The 14,668-nt window shown below is 51.7% G+C and overlaps 1 protein-coding gene across 8 annotated transcripts in view; it reads left to right on the top strand.

The window, feature by feature from the left end:
* LOC146443701 (coiled-coil domain-containing protein 134-like) overlaps positions 1 to 14,474 on the top strand; it is a 45,577-nt gene extending 31,103 nt beyond the window's left edge. For 2 of the 8 annotated variants that reach the window (XR_014849194.1, XR_014849191.1), the window contains 7 exons: positions 137 to 342; positions 1,059 to 1,140; positions 3,148 to 3,254; positions 4,082 to 4,213; positions 4,381 to 4,517; positions 9,741 to 9,873; positions 10,621 to 10,738. Coding sequence is in view for 4 of the 8 variants with exons in the window: in XM_085048433.1 (XP_084904559.1) it covers positions 137 to 342; positions 1,059 to 1,140; positions 3,148 to 3,254; positions 10,621 to 10,738; positions 11,555 to 11,676; positions 11,894 to 11,978; positions 12,253 to 12,434; positions 12,674 to 12,745; positions 13,119 to 13,244 (1,100 nt within the window). In the remaining 4 variants the exon portion in view is untranslated. Of the gene's footprint in view, positions 1 to 136; positions 343 to 1,058; positions 1,141 to 3,147; positions 3,255 to 4,081; positions 4,214 to 4,380; positions 4,518 to 5,782; positions 5,961 to 6,479; positions 6,595 to 9,740; positions 9,894 to 10,620; positions 10,739 to 11,554; positions 11,677 to 11,893; positions 11,979 to 12,252; positions 12,435 to 12,673; positions 12,746 to 13,118 lie in introns of those variants that run through there. The other 6 variants (XM_085048433.1, XM_085048419.1, XM_085048424.1 and 3 more) reach the window with 6 other exon arrangements.
* The last annotated feature ends 194 nt before the right edge of the window (positions 14,475 to 14,668 follow it).

Raw genomic sequence — 14,668 nt, 5'->3', positions numbered from 1 at the left:
TGCCACACAACTCTGGTGGGCTCTTAAGCTCACATTTTCTCTCCTCACCCTCTCCCATGCTATTGCACAGGCATCAATACACAGGGCAGGGCAGAGAAAAACACTGACACACACTAATAGGCATCTCCCTGTCTAGTGAGCATCATGCAGTTCCTGAGAGCTGCCCTGCGACAGAACTTCTCCTCATCCCTGCTGGTGATTGTTGGCCAAAACTCAGCTCCAAGTGCTACTCAACCACAGCCATCATCACTGCAGGACGCTGCCTTGCACCCCCTTGCCACACAGCAGGTCTTCTCACTTGTTGTCAGTCTGCAGAACCTTCTGGTGCACGTCCAGTTGCAGGTATATAAAATATGACTTTTGGAACAACAGTGGTGTGTGGCTTCAAGCAGGAACATTAACCCAAGGAGAAACCACCCTGTTGCAGAATCAAAGGGGCTGCTTATTTTTTTTTTCTTCTGCCTGCATTTTCCACCCCTTATAGACATGTGATGAGGAGGAGGGAAAATGCTCTTGCTGCAGCACAGTGCAGTGAGAAAGAAGGTAAATCAAGCTATGCGGGTGCTCCCTGCTGCTGAGCTGGGTAGCTGAAATTCTGTGTACTGACAGTCTCTGTTTTCGCATCTCCTTCTCTGCAGGGACACCACATCCATAGGGACAAATGTGGGAAAAGTGTAACAAATCCCAGTCCATCCCTCATGCCCCTGCCAAGGTGCTTTTGGGGATAGTAAGTGCATCAGCATACATTTAACTTGCTCAAGTGATGCTGGGCTCCAGGCTAGTACATCAGTTTACATTTAACTCCCCTAAGCTATGTTGGGCTCCTGTCTTTATTCTTTGGAGGCTGTTACTTACTATTTTTTAGTCTCAAAATAAGTAGCCGTGCCTTTGTCTGGCTCCTTGATGTGACAGATAATTTGCAGCACATTGAATCCCTTGGAGGAGATGAAAGGTGTTATTTTCCTGTGCTGCATACTTGTCAGATCCTGACACTTTATGAATTTTCCTCTTGCAATAGCTGTTGATTGGTGTTTTTTTCCTTTCTCTTGGTGTTCCAGAAAGACTTGCTTCTCTCTCAGGCAGTGGTTGCCTGCCTGGAAACCTTAGTGGAATACTTGTATGTGAAGAACCAGGATGTTGGTAAGGTCTTCATGCTCTTTCTTCTCCTAGTTTCCCTCCTGCAGTGATTTTGAGCTCTTTGATCTATATCCAGTAGCGCTCTGGAGCAGATGCTTAATGAGTTTATGCCAAACAAGAAAAATTATTTGTATGCCTGAAGTTAATCTTATGCTTTGTGGGATGAGATCACAGTGCATGGCTCCCCTGCAGGCATCATGAACCTTCACTTTGGCTCTGGACACCAAGATGCTTTCCAGAAGGTAAAACTAATTCTCCAACCCTGCAAGAGTGAAAGGTTTGGGAATGGAAAGAGTATAGGAATAGTCTTTGACTTTCAGGCCATTTGTATTAAACCTTTAGACCATAAATTTATGGGAGGGAGGATCTGGACATGATGTGTCTTACAAAAGGACAATATTGGTCACAGTCTGGCCCTGAAGGAAGGGAAGAGAGAACAGGGTACTAGGCAGCCTTAGGATATGGAAGGTGGAAGTTCTGGATTTATGGGGGGTAAATTCCGACCTTGGTTTCCAGAGTCCACGTCAGACCTAATGTATACTGTATTTTCAGTATAATGTAACATGACCATGTTGTACAGTTGGCGGGGAAGAACAGACCCTTCTGCTTATTGTCATCCTCCTGCCACAAAGTCCAGGTGCTGGCTCTGTTCTTAAACCAGAAAGTTCTCTGTACTCTGACCTGTTCAGTTCAGTTGTTTAAACACTAATAGAGAAGGGGATGGAGTGGATAAACATCAGGCAAAAAGGACACTGTTGAGAGAGAGGAAGTGGTTGGATGAAGATGTAATACTGCAGATGAATGACAGCCAGTAGCTGAAGGGAGACTATTAAAAGGCTGGATTTGGAAAAAAAAAAAGTTATGGGGAGGCTCTGCTGATTTGGGATTAAATTGCGATGCTGCTGCAGCAACAGCTGAACATGCTGCTTTGGCTGCTGTGGTGCTGAAGTTCACAACAGCAGTAACAAAAATCTCTTTATTCCAAGCAGAATGAGGGTCATAGCTGTATTTGGCTGAAAGATACAAGAACACTGGAAAGAGTCTGTCCTGGACTCTGCCTCTAGGAGTTGACTCACTTGAGGCTTTCTAAAACCCTCTTTTGGTCCAGAGATATTTCCAAATGTGCAAAGCAGTCTTATGCACAGTGCTGGTACTTCTCATTTTCCCCAGATGAAAGATATCCTCCAAATATTTTACATTATTTTTCAGTGTTGTTTTCCTATAGAAAAATTTTTTTAGTGGCAATAGGGAAGTTATGTGACTGCCAGTGGAAAAGAGATGTTTCTAATACTCTGGTGAGTTGCTATAGTATAACAAGGTATATCAGGTGGTCTGTTTTATTTGTCCATCCCATGCTCCTAACCTGTAATAAGTACAATGTAATAACATTTTAATTTTAGCATTCAGTGAAATACTTCATGTCATCACAGACTTATGGCCTTACCTAATATATGTTATGTTATCCTGTATGTTCATTAAGTAAGAACATTTTCTCTACTGGCTGTGTTGCCACCATTAGCCTGGCTGCTCCCACAGTCCACTGTCTGATGCAGATCCAGGCTCAGTTTGCTCAGCTTCTGTTACAGGGCTTGCTTCATTACCCAGGGGGTATTCTGCAGCTAAATAAAAACTGAGGTCAGGAGAGTTGTCCTCATATTGAAACCAGAGGGTATTATTTTTAAAACCCCAGGCTAAAGATATTCCCTCACTATTTTATGACATGTACCCCAGGAGAAGATTTCTCTTCCTGTACCAGCACAAAGATGGACAAAATGTATTTTCTGCTTTGAAAAGCTATTAAGCTTTTGTCCTCTTGACTAAACTCTTGCCCAGAGCGTGACAGATTAAAAAGCAAGTAAGAACAGGGCAAAATATCCCCATAGTGTTTCACAGCGTGGGGTCTGGAAGAGAAAACCTGGGGTCAGTATTCAAGACTGTCCTTAGCTGGGTTCAGCCTGTCACTTGGGCAGTTTTACAGCTGTCTTTGATTGGCTTTTCCTTCTCTCCTAGCTCTACACGTTGCTTCACAGCCGTGGCACCGATTCCTGCTCTTCACACTACTCAGTGGGGGCCAGAAGTCCTTTCTGCAGCCAGAAGTTCTCAGGCTGATGACTTTGGTGAGCAGCAGAAGGGAGGGCTGTTCCCCATCTTTCCCAGGATGTTGGTACGATGCATGTGGGCCGATTATTGGGACTTAACCTGCTATGGATGGACACGCAGTCTCAGATACTGCTGTGGCTTTGTCTGGCACTTTATTTGTGTCCTATATTAATAATGATACTTTCAAGTGAACTTCCACACCCTGCAGAAAATGACTACTGTTATTGAGCACATCCTGTTCTTCTGGTGTTTGTAGCATTTATTTATATCATCTAGGACCCCTGGGGAGGAGAGGGGAAGCTTGCAGAGAACAGGCAACTGCTGTTACCAGTCAGGGAGCAAGCTGGCTGCTTGGCATCACAGCTTGTCTCCCATCTTTGACCTTACAGACCAGACTTCTCAGGGCAGGGAGTTAGTGCAATATACTACCCTGCAGTTCATGGGGTCTGCGGGCTAGAGGGGGAATGTGGTCCTACCCAGCAGAAATACTGAAAATAAAGCCCTCACGGCAGAGAATGAGAGGAAGGGGTTATTAATGTGAATTTTCCCCTTCAGATATGAGATGGGTCTGTTAGTATTTGCTGTTCTTACTTCAGTTTTAAAAGGTTACCTCATTTATTTTAGTTCCTTCCCCACCTAAACCAAAGTAAGTCTGGCTATAAATCAGAGCACCATCAACATAGATACTTGCACCGTTTCCATTAGAAGTGGTATAAAAATCAGACTTGTGGTTCAGGTGCTGCAGCATTCCATTACACAGAAGAGGTCTTTGCAGGTGATGAGTCACTGTTGCACTCTGTGGGTCCTCCACTATTTAATGTCTCTGTTTTTTCCTTTGTTCAAGTTTGTGAGATATCAGAGCAGCAATATTATTTCTCAAAAAGAAATTAGCCAGATTGTTCAGGAGGCATCAGAAGCCAACTTAGCAGAGCTGCCTGAGGCCACATCTTGTGCTCTTCACCTCTTTTTTTGTCAGGTAAGAGAGCAGTAAATGCCTAGGAAAATGGGAATTGAATCCCTAGGTGTTTGCTTTAGCCTTTGAAGATCTCATTGCTCTGTGTGGAGATGAAGGTGGAAGTATGATGGAACAAGCTCAACAAATTTCTGTTGCTCTGGAAATCATTCTCTTTTCTAATCCCTCAGATTCAGAGCAGTCATTGCCAGGTGGAGCCAGAGCAGTCAGGGATCATTCAGACGTTGCTGGATCCCCTCTCAGTACAGAGGACCACGTGTGTAAAACATCAGGACATTGTGTATCCTTTGCTGGGCAGATGCCTTTGGTAGGTGATGTGCATGGCAGGTGTAACAGAGGTAGAAGGAATACTTAATCTGCTGTTCCTTCTCTTGTTCCAGCTGAAGGCAAACAAAATTGAAAAACTATGAGTGGTTTCTACACTTGGGTAACTTAGGAATGAAAGACTTCATCATCTCCTAATCTGAGAAGACATTTGGGAAATGAGGAGACAATTGGGATTAAAGATGGGTCTGTGTGCTGGGCTTGCATTCATCTATAAGGCAGAGGTGGTCTGATGGAAGGGGAGCAGGCTGGGGAGTCTGTGGCTTCAAAGCAGTAACAGTCCCTGTATTGATTTCTCGGAAAGATGAGCAGTGAGTTATTCTCTGTTTGCATACCATCTAGTACCAGTATGCCCATGAAGTAGTGGAAACCCAAATATGACTCAGGTACTTGAAAAATGCAGAAAGCATTTGGAAACCACTGAGTGGAGTGACGAGATTTTATTCTGCTTGGGCCTAGCGTCTGCTTCTGAGAACTGAATCCCCTTCTCTGGTGCTGGAGGCAGGGGCCACTCCCAGATGCCTTGTGGAGAAAGAGGGAGCCTGATGCAGTATTTGTTTCTTTCTCAGACTTTTTTTGTGTTCCTGTTTTCATCATGCTGTATTGCCTCAGACATGTAGCAGTAATGGAAGTGGCCATGGCAGTGATTTCCTGTGGGTGTAGGGACTTCCCTCACTGCGGGACACTGTCATCAGCCATGTGTAGGGTACGTGGTGGGTGTGGTGTTTGTGCTGTCAGGAGTTGCTTGTGCTCGTGCTTACCCCCAGCGTGATATTACTGCTCCCTTGTGGGACACTCAGAGGGCAAGTTGTCCTGGTGGAGGCCATCGAGCCCCATGAAGTCCCTCTGCAGTCCATTTTGCTTCTCTGTACAGAGGCAAAGGAATTTGGATGGCAGGTTTTGTTACACTGCTAAAGTTACTTTTCCTTTCTGGTTTTTTTCACCTGTTAAGAAACCTTCAAATCTTGATTAGGAAGGGTCTTAGATGCACTTGAAGTGCAGCAGTGGAGCTACATCAATAAGATAGTCATGGACATGGAAGACAAAATCCTCTGGTCAAAATTTAGCTTTGACTTTTCTTCAGGTTTACCTACACTGATGTTTCTCACATAGGTTGGGAGTGGGGTTCCATGGCTTCAGCAGGGTTGGTTTAGTAATGAAAATCTCCGATCAGTGATACGTCAAATGTGGGAATTCCCGTAGTACGCATGCCTTTCCTTTGGTTTCCACTCATGCTGTCAATGACAGATGTCTGGGAAATGTGGCAGTGTCCCTCTCACACATTGGAGATTGAAATGAGAAGATTTGGTGCACAGAGCACAGGAACAAAGTAAGAATGTAGCAGGAGACCCCATCCTGCCATTTATTCCCAGTGAGTAGTAGGGAGAAGATGGCCAAAGGACTTGTTGCTCATTTTGAGAAACGGGTTTGTTGAAATTAAAAAGTTCTGTTATTGAAACAGCTCCGTTTCCCTTTCTGTGGGGGATAAGGCTTGGTTGATGCCCTTCATCTATCAAAATACAGACCTGTCTGGGGAAATGATGTCGTACAGGGATGCTGTGGAAGAGGTGCTCTGCTCACCCACCTTGTGTGACAGCGCTGCGGGATCGCCCCTTTGCTCTAGGCGGGAAGGGGCGGTGAGGGCTCAGCCAGGCCCCCGGGGGAAGCAGATACTTACTCTCATGTAAGTAAGCTCCCATGGGGCTGAGGAGACTTCTTCCAGCTCAAGAGTTAGCCCCAGCACCCTCTGTCTGTTGTCTCCAGACCCTCTAAGTGCCTTTTCCCGTCTGGGCTCCAATTAACGGGGTTCCTTTCCCTTCTGAAACGCTCCCACAACGAGAGGGGCCCCGGGGGTGCGAGCCCGGCTCCCCCCAGCGCCGGAGCCCGGGCAGCCCCACCGGTCCGTGACCGGTGCCGATGGCGGGGCGGGGCGGGGCGGGGGCTCAGGAAGTGACACGGCGGGGCGGAGCGGGAAAGCGGCGGCAGCAGCGGCGGCAGCAGCAGCATGGCAGCGCGGCGGGCGTGAGCGCCGGCCTGGGCACCCGGCACCCGGCCCGCAGGTGGGGCAGCGGCCGCGCCTCCCGGGACAGAGGGGGGAGCCTTCCCCGCCCCGGCAGTCACAGCGGCGCCGGGGGGAAGAGCTGCCCTGCCGAGGCGGGACAGGAGGGAAGGGCGGGAGCAGCCCTGGGGCCGCTCCGGGGGCACCTGGGGACGGGGCGGAGGTGGCCGGTGCTCCCCGAGCGAGAGCCGGGAGGGGCCCTCCTTGCCGGGCAGCCGGGGTGGCCGATGAGCGGGGCGGGCAGTGCGGCGCCGGAGCAGCTCGCCGGACCTTGGGTTAAAGGGCTGTGACCGACGGGCTCTGCCTGCCATCGCCGCCTGCTCGCCCCGCTCCTCCTGGAGCGGCGGGAGGAGCGGAGCGGCGCGGCTCCGGGGAGCTGCCGTGCCGTCCCGCCCCGAGGGTTCGCATCCTCCCGTGTGCCGCCTGCTACTTCCACTTGACACGGCTCCGGGTGGGTTTCCCGCAGCGCGGCCGGGGTAGGCTCGGCTAATCCCCTTTGCCCTCCACCGTCCCTGTGTGATTGCCGTTACTTTCAGCGGAGCTTGCAGGAGAATTCCCATCTCCCTGTGCCAGCGGTCGGCCGAGCTCCTCACGGTGCTTCTGAACCTTTCCGGCAGACGGGAGGCACGAGGGTGGGCTGGGATGAACCCGTTCCTGCAGGAAATCGGGGTTGCCAAACGAGCCTCTAGGCTTGGTAGTTGGGTGGCTTTATAGACGAGCAGGTGGGCAGTGCTGTTTCAACAGAAGCAGCTGCTCCTGTAAGCCCCACATAGAAATGTTCTCCCAGAAGGAGTCTGAGCAGTGGTGTTTCACTTCCAAAGCTTTTGGTTCAGCTGTAACAAGAGATTAATCCTCACCTGATTGTTAGAGGAGCAGCTCAGGGATGGATTCGTGGGGCAGGGAGTCTTCATTCCTTGTTTTGCCACAGCATGCTTCTGGCAAAGGATGATGTTTTTCCCCCTACATTTCAGTGTCTGCAGAGAGGAAGTGGGGGGTCGTGCAAAAGTCTCTCCTGGGAACCAAAAGCATTGCAGCATGGCTCTGTCTTGCAAGCTCATTAAGTGCATAAATCTCAGGGATGCTTGCTTCAGATGGGGCTCCTGCAGGAAAATTTATAAAGTAATTGAAAACATTTTAATGGGAAGTACTAACCATCTATAACACAGCATCTGTTGTCATGTCTTTGGAAAAACACATCTAAATTAAGAGGTTGGGAGACAGCGAGACAGACTGGTGGGCTTGCTGCTGAAACAGCCAGCTGGCCAGGGCTGTGAGGCAATGTTGGTGGAAACTCCTTTCCATCTGTAGCATCAGGCCAGGCCCTGGTTCCCTGGACTGCTCTGGGAGCATCAGGCAGAGCTGTCTTTGGCAGAAATCAATTCAGGGAGGAGCAGGGAGGGAAGAGAGGACCAGCTCTGCGGTTTTTCTGTCTCATCTCATCCCTCAGCGGGTGTGAAGACACGAGAGAGAGTTTGTGGGGAAATCAGGGATGAACATCTGCAAGGAGCTTTGGCATCTCTGCACTTACACAGTTTAGCCTGGAGAGGAAGGAATGTCCTCTTCTGTTAAAATGGGGTGAAATTGCCAGGGCAGCGAAAGGAAATTAATCTGAAGTGGCCCCACATGGCATCAGGAGCCTCAAGTTCCCTGTGGGTGAGAGAAGCAATTGGGTTCTGCTTCATTTTCACTGGTTTCAGCCCTGATGGACAATGGCAAGTAAATACCTTTGATGTGAGAATGAGTGCCAGCAGATCAGATGAAAAGGTCTGGGCTTCTGGTATGGTGTGGTTCTCCAGTCCTCTACCTCTGTCCTTGTCCCATGGGACAATCCTTAGGGCTGGTGTAGGAGGCTTTGAATACATTTTCATTGAAAACATCAACCATCTATAGCACAGCATCTGCTGTTGTGTCCCTGAAGAACCCTGTCACTGTTCTGAGACTCGGGGGCAGCCAGGCAGGCACCTGGTGGACTGTCTGCTGCAGGAACCAGCTGGTCAGCAACTGCTTCGGCCGAGGGCTGTGCTCTGCTCTGCTGCTGCCTTGAACAGGGCTTTTTGCAGTTCATCTTCTCCCCTGTAGTGACTACAGAACATCATCCAGCCACCCAACTCTGGTGTTGGAAATGGGGGTGCAGCAGCCTGACCAGACATGCTGAGACTACCATGGGCAGCATGGCAGAGCTGTTGGGGGCAGCATTTCTGCTCTTTGCCTTCCAGCCTGGTCTGGAGACCACTGGCTGCCTCCAGTGTCTCTTTCCAGTGCTCCATCACCATGACAAATAGCCAGCCTGGTCCTTATGGTGGCATGTCTGATCCAAGGGGCAATCAGGAGCCTGGGTCCCAGGGCACTCATTCTTTGTGCTTTTGCATTGCTGCACTTCCTCCTGCTTGAGAGTTTGTGAGGGAGTGAGCAGCTATGAGGGGAGACCTGCACCACCTCTCTGAGCCAGGCCCTGGATCCTTGGGTCATGGATTTTGGCAGGGTGAAGCAGTCTCTTGGAAGCTGACCAGGCTGGTTGGTCCAGCAGAACATCTGTTTGCCTGGGCTGGAGAATTTTCCTTACAGCCTTGGCTTGTCAGTGTGCTTTGTGGCATTCAGGATGGCTGGAATATGGCTTAAGCCTCACACCACAGTGGGCAGAGGAGAGAGACCCCAAGGGGATTTGCGCTGCTGTCCTGGCTCTGCATTGTGTCCAAAACACGGGACATTCTTCAGTAATGTGTCTTCTTCGGTAACACTGGTTGTATTAACTCTGATCTGTTCCCTTCCCTTTTACAAAGCACGACAGCAAAATATTTCAGAGGGTTTCTCATGTTCACCTGACGCTGTTCCCCTACCTCTGCCAAGGGTGTGAAGATGCTTGGCTTGGCCTTGGCAGGAGGTGCATGGTGGGAGCTGCTGCTGATCCTTGCAGGGCTGGGAGAGCTGCTGGTGCTGCCTCTCTCTCATGGGCCTGGGTTGAAGAAATTGTATTTGTTTAGAAAAGAAAAGCAACAAGAAAAAAAACAAGAAAGGATTTGTTTTTGTTTCAGTGTTAGGGCATTGCAGAGACAGGTTTGTCTGGGCAGGCAAACTCATGCTCAAGAGAGCAGTGGGTCATAGGGTGAAGTCAACGCTGGTGGCCTTAAACATCTGCCTTTCCCTCAGGAGCAGGAGGCAGCTCAGACAATGCCTCTGAAGGAGCTGCTGCTTCCATAATTGCCAGAGGCCTCTGCTCAGCTCTGTGGAAACCTCGTGCCTGAAGACCGACCACCTCAAGTTCTGCTTCCTGGGGACTGAGGTACTGCTCTCCTTTTCCAGGTATAGACTGTCAAAGAGGGTTCTCATTCTCAAGGACCTTTTCCTCCAGCAGTTCACTTTGTCTGAGGGACCTTTGTGGTCAGGAGCAGCTCCGCCCAACAGCATCCCTGCAAAGCCTCAGACACTGCTTGGGAAGGGACTCACTTGGGGGCAGGGGGAAGTTACCAGCAGGTCACCCAACTGTTGCTTTTTGGCATGGGACCCAGAGCTGACACCCAGCTTGTAGTGAGGGAAAGGGTCCAGGTACCAGCACCTCAAGGGGTGAAGGGAGGTTGCTGAACTGGTTGCACCTGGGACTTGAAGGAGAGATGGACTTCAGCCCCTCAGTGATCCTTCTCTTCCAGTAAGACCTGCTGTTTTGGTTGTTGGGCTGCTCTGCTTCACAAACCCAGCAAAAAGCTAGCTGTTATTTTTGGAAGGAGGGGTGGGACTTAATTTTTCTGCTGGGTCAGTGCTCCATTAGATCCCTGGGGGCTGGCAGTGGAAGCAGGTAGAGAGAAGAGGAAGACCAGGGTGTCACTTGTAGGGGAGAGAAGGCTGCCTGCAGCATCACCATATGGCTCTACTCTGGCCACTGTATCCCTCAGACCCCTCATGAGGACAAGGGAGAGGTGGGCAAGGACCCTGGTGCCGAGGGCAGTGTGCCATTGGTCCCAAGACGCTTGTGTGACTTTTTTTGATATGTCTTCTCACTGGTCATTGGTTTTGTTGGTCTGTTTTTCTGCAGGCTGCAGCGGCCAACATGGATTTTCTCATCATCTTCCCCTTTCTGCTGGCATTGGTGCTGTCCCAGGGCAGCTTCACAGACCTGGAGAAACAGAGAGTGGACTCTGGCTTGGAAATCTGTATCCTCTGCAGCCTGTCCCTTGTGATTCATGTGTGCACTAATGGCTACAGAGGCTGGAGGGAGCTCATGCACAGGGAAAGGGTCAGAGACCATGGAAAGGGGCACAAGGAAGTGGAAAAGAGAGGATCCAGAAGCACTGGGAAGTTACTGCTTTTCCCTTCTGTAGACAGGCTTTAGCCAAGCTCCTGGGTTTGCTGACCAAGTGCCTGGCTTGGTGCAGGAGCAGAAATGGCAGTGTTGCCTGGTGTTCACCTTTCTGCTCCATTATGCTGGGCACTAAGCACGTTTCCTAGTCTGCTCTTGGAAGTGGCATGGCCAGCCAGGAGGCAGAGCATGCCTGCATTTGTCATTGCTTTGGGGTCACCAACTGGGATTGTGGAAGAGGACTCCTTGGCCTGTGGCACTTGGTCTCCTCTGTGCCACAGACATTTTTTGTCCACAAGGAGGTGGGCTAATGTAAACCCTTCTTAATATGCAGCAGTATCCGTTGGTGAACAGGTAAAGTATGAAAAGATAGTTAATATGTGGAAACACATGGAGAAGGTGGCAGTTTATGTTCTTCCTTCAGCCCATCAGCCAGAGCAAGATTAGCAAGTAGAAAGCTCCCCACAAGCTCTCAGCGCTGTTAAGGGCCCTGCTGGGGTGTTTGGGCAAGAGATTCACTGGAAATCTGTGTTTCATCCTGGCTCAGGTGCTGGCCCCCAGCCCTCAGACACCTCATGGAGAACTGGGTGGGCTGGGATGGTGCCTGGTGGAGGGGGGAGGGCAGCAGTGTGGTAGGAGAGTGTCGACAATGCCCTTGACAGTGGTGCAGATAAGAAGCTGTTTGAGGTGAAGCGCAAGGACCAGATGAATGCTCTGAAGAACTTGATTGAGCTCAATGACGTCAACCAGCAGTACAAAATCATTGACATCATGCTCAAGGGACTCTTCAAAGTAAGCCACAGTGCTGGCTGCACTCTGTGCCCGCAAGGGTGGGCAGAAATGGGAAGATTTGGGACCTGTGGAGTCAGAGAAAAGAACTTTGTAGCAAGTGAGATTTAGGACCTGAAGGGAGGACTCCATGGGGTTTCAAAGTGGGCTAACTGTGGCAGCACCTCCAGGGTACAGGGTAGGGCTGGCAGGACAGGGCAGTAACCAAGGGCTCTGGCAGGTGCTGGAGGACTCCCGTGCTGTGCTCATCGCCGCCGACGTGCCTCCTGACGGGCCCTTCCCTCAGGATGAGAAGATAAAGGATGGTAGGTCCTCTCTGGTTTTTACCCCCCTCCTTTTTCTGGTGCTCTGGTGCACCACACACATTCTTCCTGGGATCGATCCTGGGGTAGGTACAAATCCCTGTGTATCCAGACCAGACCTGGGCTGGTCCCTGTCGTGGTCCCTCTTGCTGCCTCTCTGACCAGTTCATACTGGGGAGCCTACCCGTTTGCACTCAGCCTCCCTACCTCCTGGCAGGACCACAAGTGCTGGGGGGATGGGGCCCTGTGCTGATGGGGCTGGTGGTGGTCCCCACAGCCTACTCCCACGTGGTAGAGAACACTGCCTTCTTCGGGGATGTCGTCCTACGCTTCCCCAAGATTGTGCACCACTACTTCGACCGCAACTCCAACTGGAACAACCTCATCCGCTGGGGCATCGGCTTCTGCAACCTGACGGGTGTGTTCGAGCAGGGACCCCACTCCCAGGTCCTGCGGCTGGTACGGCTCTTTGTCCCCCCTGCCGTGACCCCTCTTTGCTGATAGGTGGGGGCTGAGGGTTTTGGGGTAAAAGGAAGGCAGAGGCCCCCTGTGTCTGGGGGCCGTCCTTGAGCTGAGGGGTGGGGGAAGAGCTGGAGCATAGATGGGGCTGGTGGGAGAGTAGGGGACTCTGGTCACAGTTGAGGGGGTGTGAGTGGGAGGCACCACTCCACAGTGCGGTCTCCCCTTTTGCTCTGCAGATGGCTCAGGAGCTGGGAATCAGTGAGAAATCTCCCGATTACCGCAATCCCTTTAAAACGGACCAGTCAGAGGTAAGATGGCAATGCTGCCAGCTTGCCTCTTGGGCTTCCCCATCACTGTCTCAGCTCCAGGCAGCTGGCTGGGGAATGGAATGGGTGACTTGTGGGGAATGGCCAAAAGCCTCTGTCACTGAATAAGCATGGCTGAAACACAAACACTGAATTCCCCATCTGAACTGTGGTCTACTTTGGGCACCTGTTGCCCTCTCCCTTCTCCTGTGGCCACCTGCCTCATGGTCAAGACTCTTACTTGCCTCATGCCGCATCCATCCTGTCCTCTCTGGTACTGTGAGGCTTGCCATTGGCTTTGGTGTGTTTGGGGGGGTTGTGCTTCTGGGAGGCTGTGGGGGCTCCCCCATGCTGACTCCTTGTTGTCAACCCACAGTTTTTCCCCAGCGCTGACACCTTTCAGAAGGCGCTGCGGGATGAGGAGAAGAGGAGGAAGAAGGAGGAGAAGCGGAAGGAGATCCGCAAGGGCCCACGCATCTCTCGCTCACAGTCGGAGCTGTAGCACGGAGGGACTTGAGCCTTGTAGTGGGGGTGACACCACTGGGACACAGAGTGGCTTGCTCCCTTCTCAGCAGCCTTGGGCCAGTGCCTGGCCGTTCCCTTTCCATTTGTGCCGTGGGTTTTGTTTTGTTGCCTTTCCTTTTCATTCAGTGGAGGTTGGGTGGTGGTGCCGGTGGGTTGCCCCAGTAGGGCTATAGTGGAGTACCCTTTCCCCAGAGGTAAAGCACAGACAGGAAAGCAGTGGGGCCATCCCCTGGTGTTGCTGCCTGTGGGGAAGTAGGGTGTGGGGGAGATGCCCCTTTTGGAGCCCAGGGATCCATCCTCACTGCAGCACACGCCACGCTGAACGTGCCTCCTCCTCCATGGGTGGGCTGGGGAGTGTGTCACACCAAACAGCCTCATGAGCAATGCTGCTTCTCTCAGTTTTGGTTTTCGTTTTGTTAAACGGGTGATCTCATTGGCACCCCCCACTGGATTCTACCTGGTCTCCGCACAGCTGCTACCTCTGCCTGATCAGCCCTTCCCTTTTCCCAGCGGCTGTTTCACCGAGCAACACGCATTTCATTGTCCAGAAGTAGCTGAAAATGCCGATGGCAGCTGTATCTGGCCGATGGCATCCTGTGGCCACCACAGGGCATTCCCGCAGCGAGACAAACACCCGGTGTATTTTTGGACAGGAGGAATTTCAGTACGTGGCCTCATTGCAGCCAGTGGGTGGCTGTAGTGCAAGCAGCGCTGATGCTGAAGATGCTGGGGAACCAGCCCTGAGCCACTGAGAGCCTGTCCTGCACCCCATGCCCCATCCTTCCACTTTGGGGGCTCATACTCTCTAAATGAGTCCCCGGAGCCCCTTGTCAGGGGGACAGCCAGACGAGGGAGGGCATGTGGAGACAGCAGGGCCGAAGGAGGGAAGGAGCCAGCTGAGGAGCTGCGACCCTCCACCGGGTGTGTGGGCTGCAGAGGTGAGGGGCTGGCGCCAGGACCCGCCACAACCACGCTGTGATTGCTCACCGACGCGGATGGCCTCGCACCAGAGCGGGCTCTCGCAGAGGGGTCACCCCCGAGGAGCGGGTGCTCTGTGCCGGGCTGGCGGCATCGCAGCCTTTGAGGAAAGGGAAACCTCCCGAGTTTTTTAACAGCACAGCCAAGTCCCTCCAGTGGGGGGGGGAGGGGGTGGCAATGGGCGCATTTGGTTTTTCTTGAATAAAATTGACTTTATTATTTTTTTTTTTTAAGTAGAAGAATCCTGGCTCTTGCTCCCGTTCCTGGTGGGAGCGGGTGTGCGCCAGAGAGCGGCGAGGCTGGCCCCTCAGGAGGTGAGGGTCCGGGGGCGCTGCGGAAGGAAGGACAAACCCCGTTCTCTGTCCACAGCCGCCTTCCAGCTGGCCTTTCCGCGGGCGTCCCGGGTCGCGTTTCCCGTGGGCG

This window comes from Lichenostomus cassidix, chromosome 1Aa (assembly GCF_008360975.1).
Source record: "Lichenostomus cassidix isolate B80296 chromosome 1Aa, HeHo_3.0, whole genome shotgun sequence".
NCBI classification, from domain to species: domain Eukaryota; kingdom Metazoa; phylum Chordata; class Aves; order Passeriformes; family Meliphagidae; genus Lichenostomus; species Lichenostomus cassidix.
Note: the sequence above shows the minus strand (reverse complement) of the source record. Positions and strands in the feature narration are given on the sequence as shown.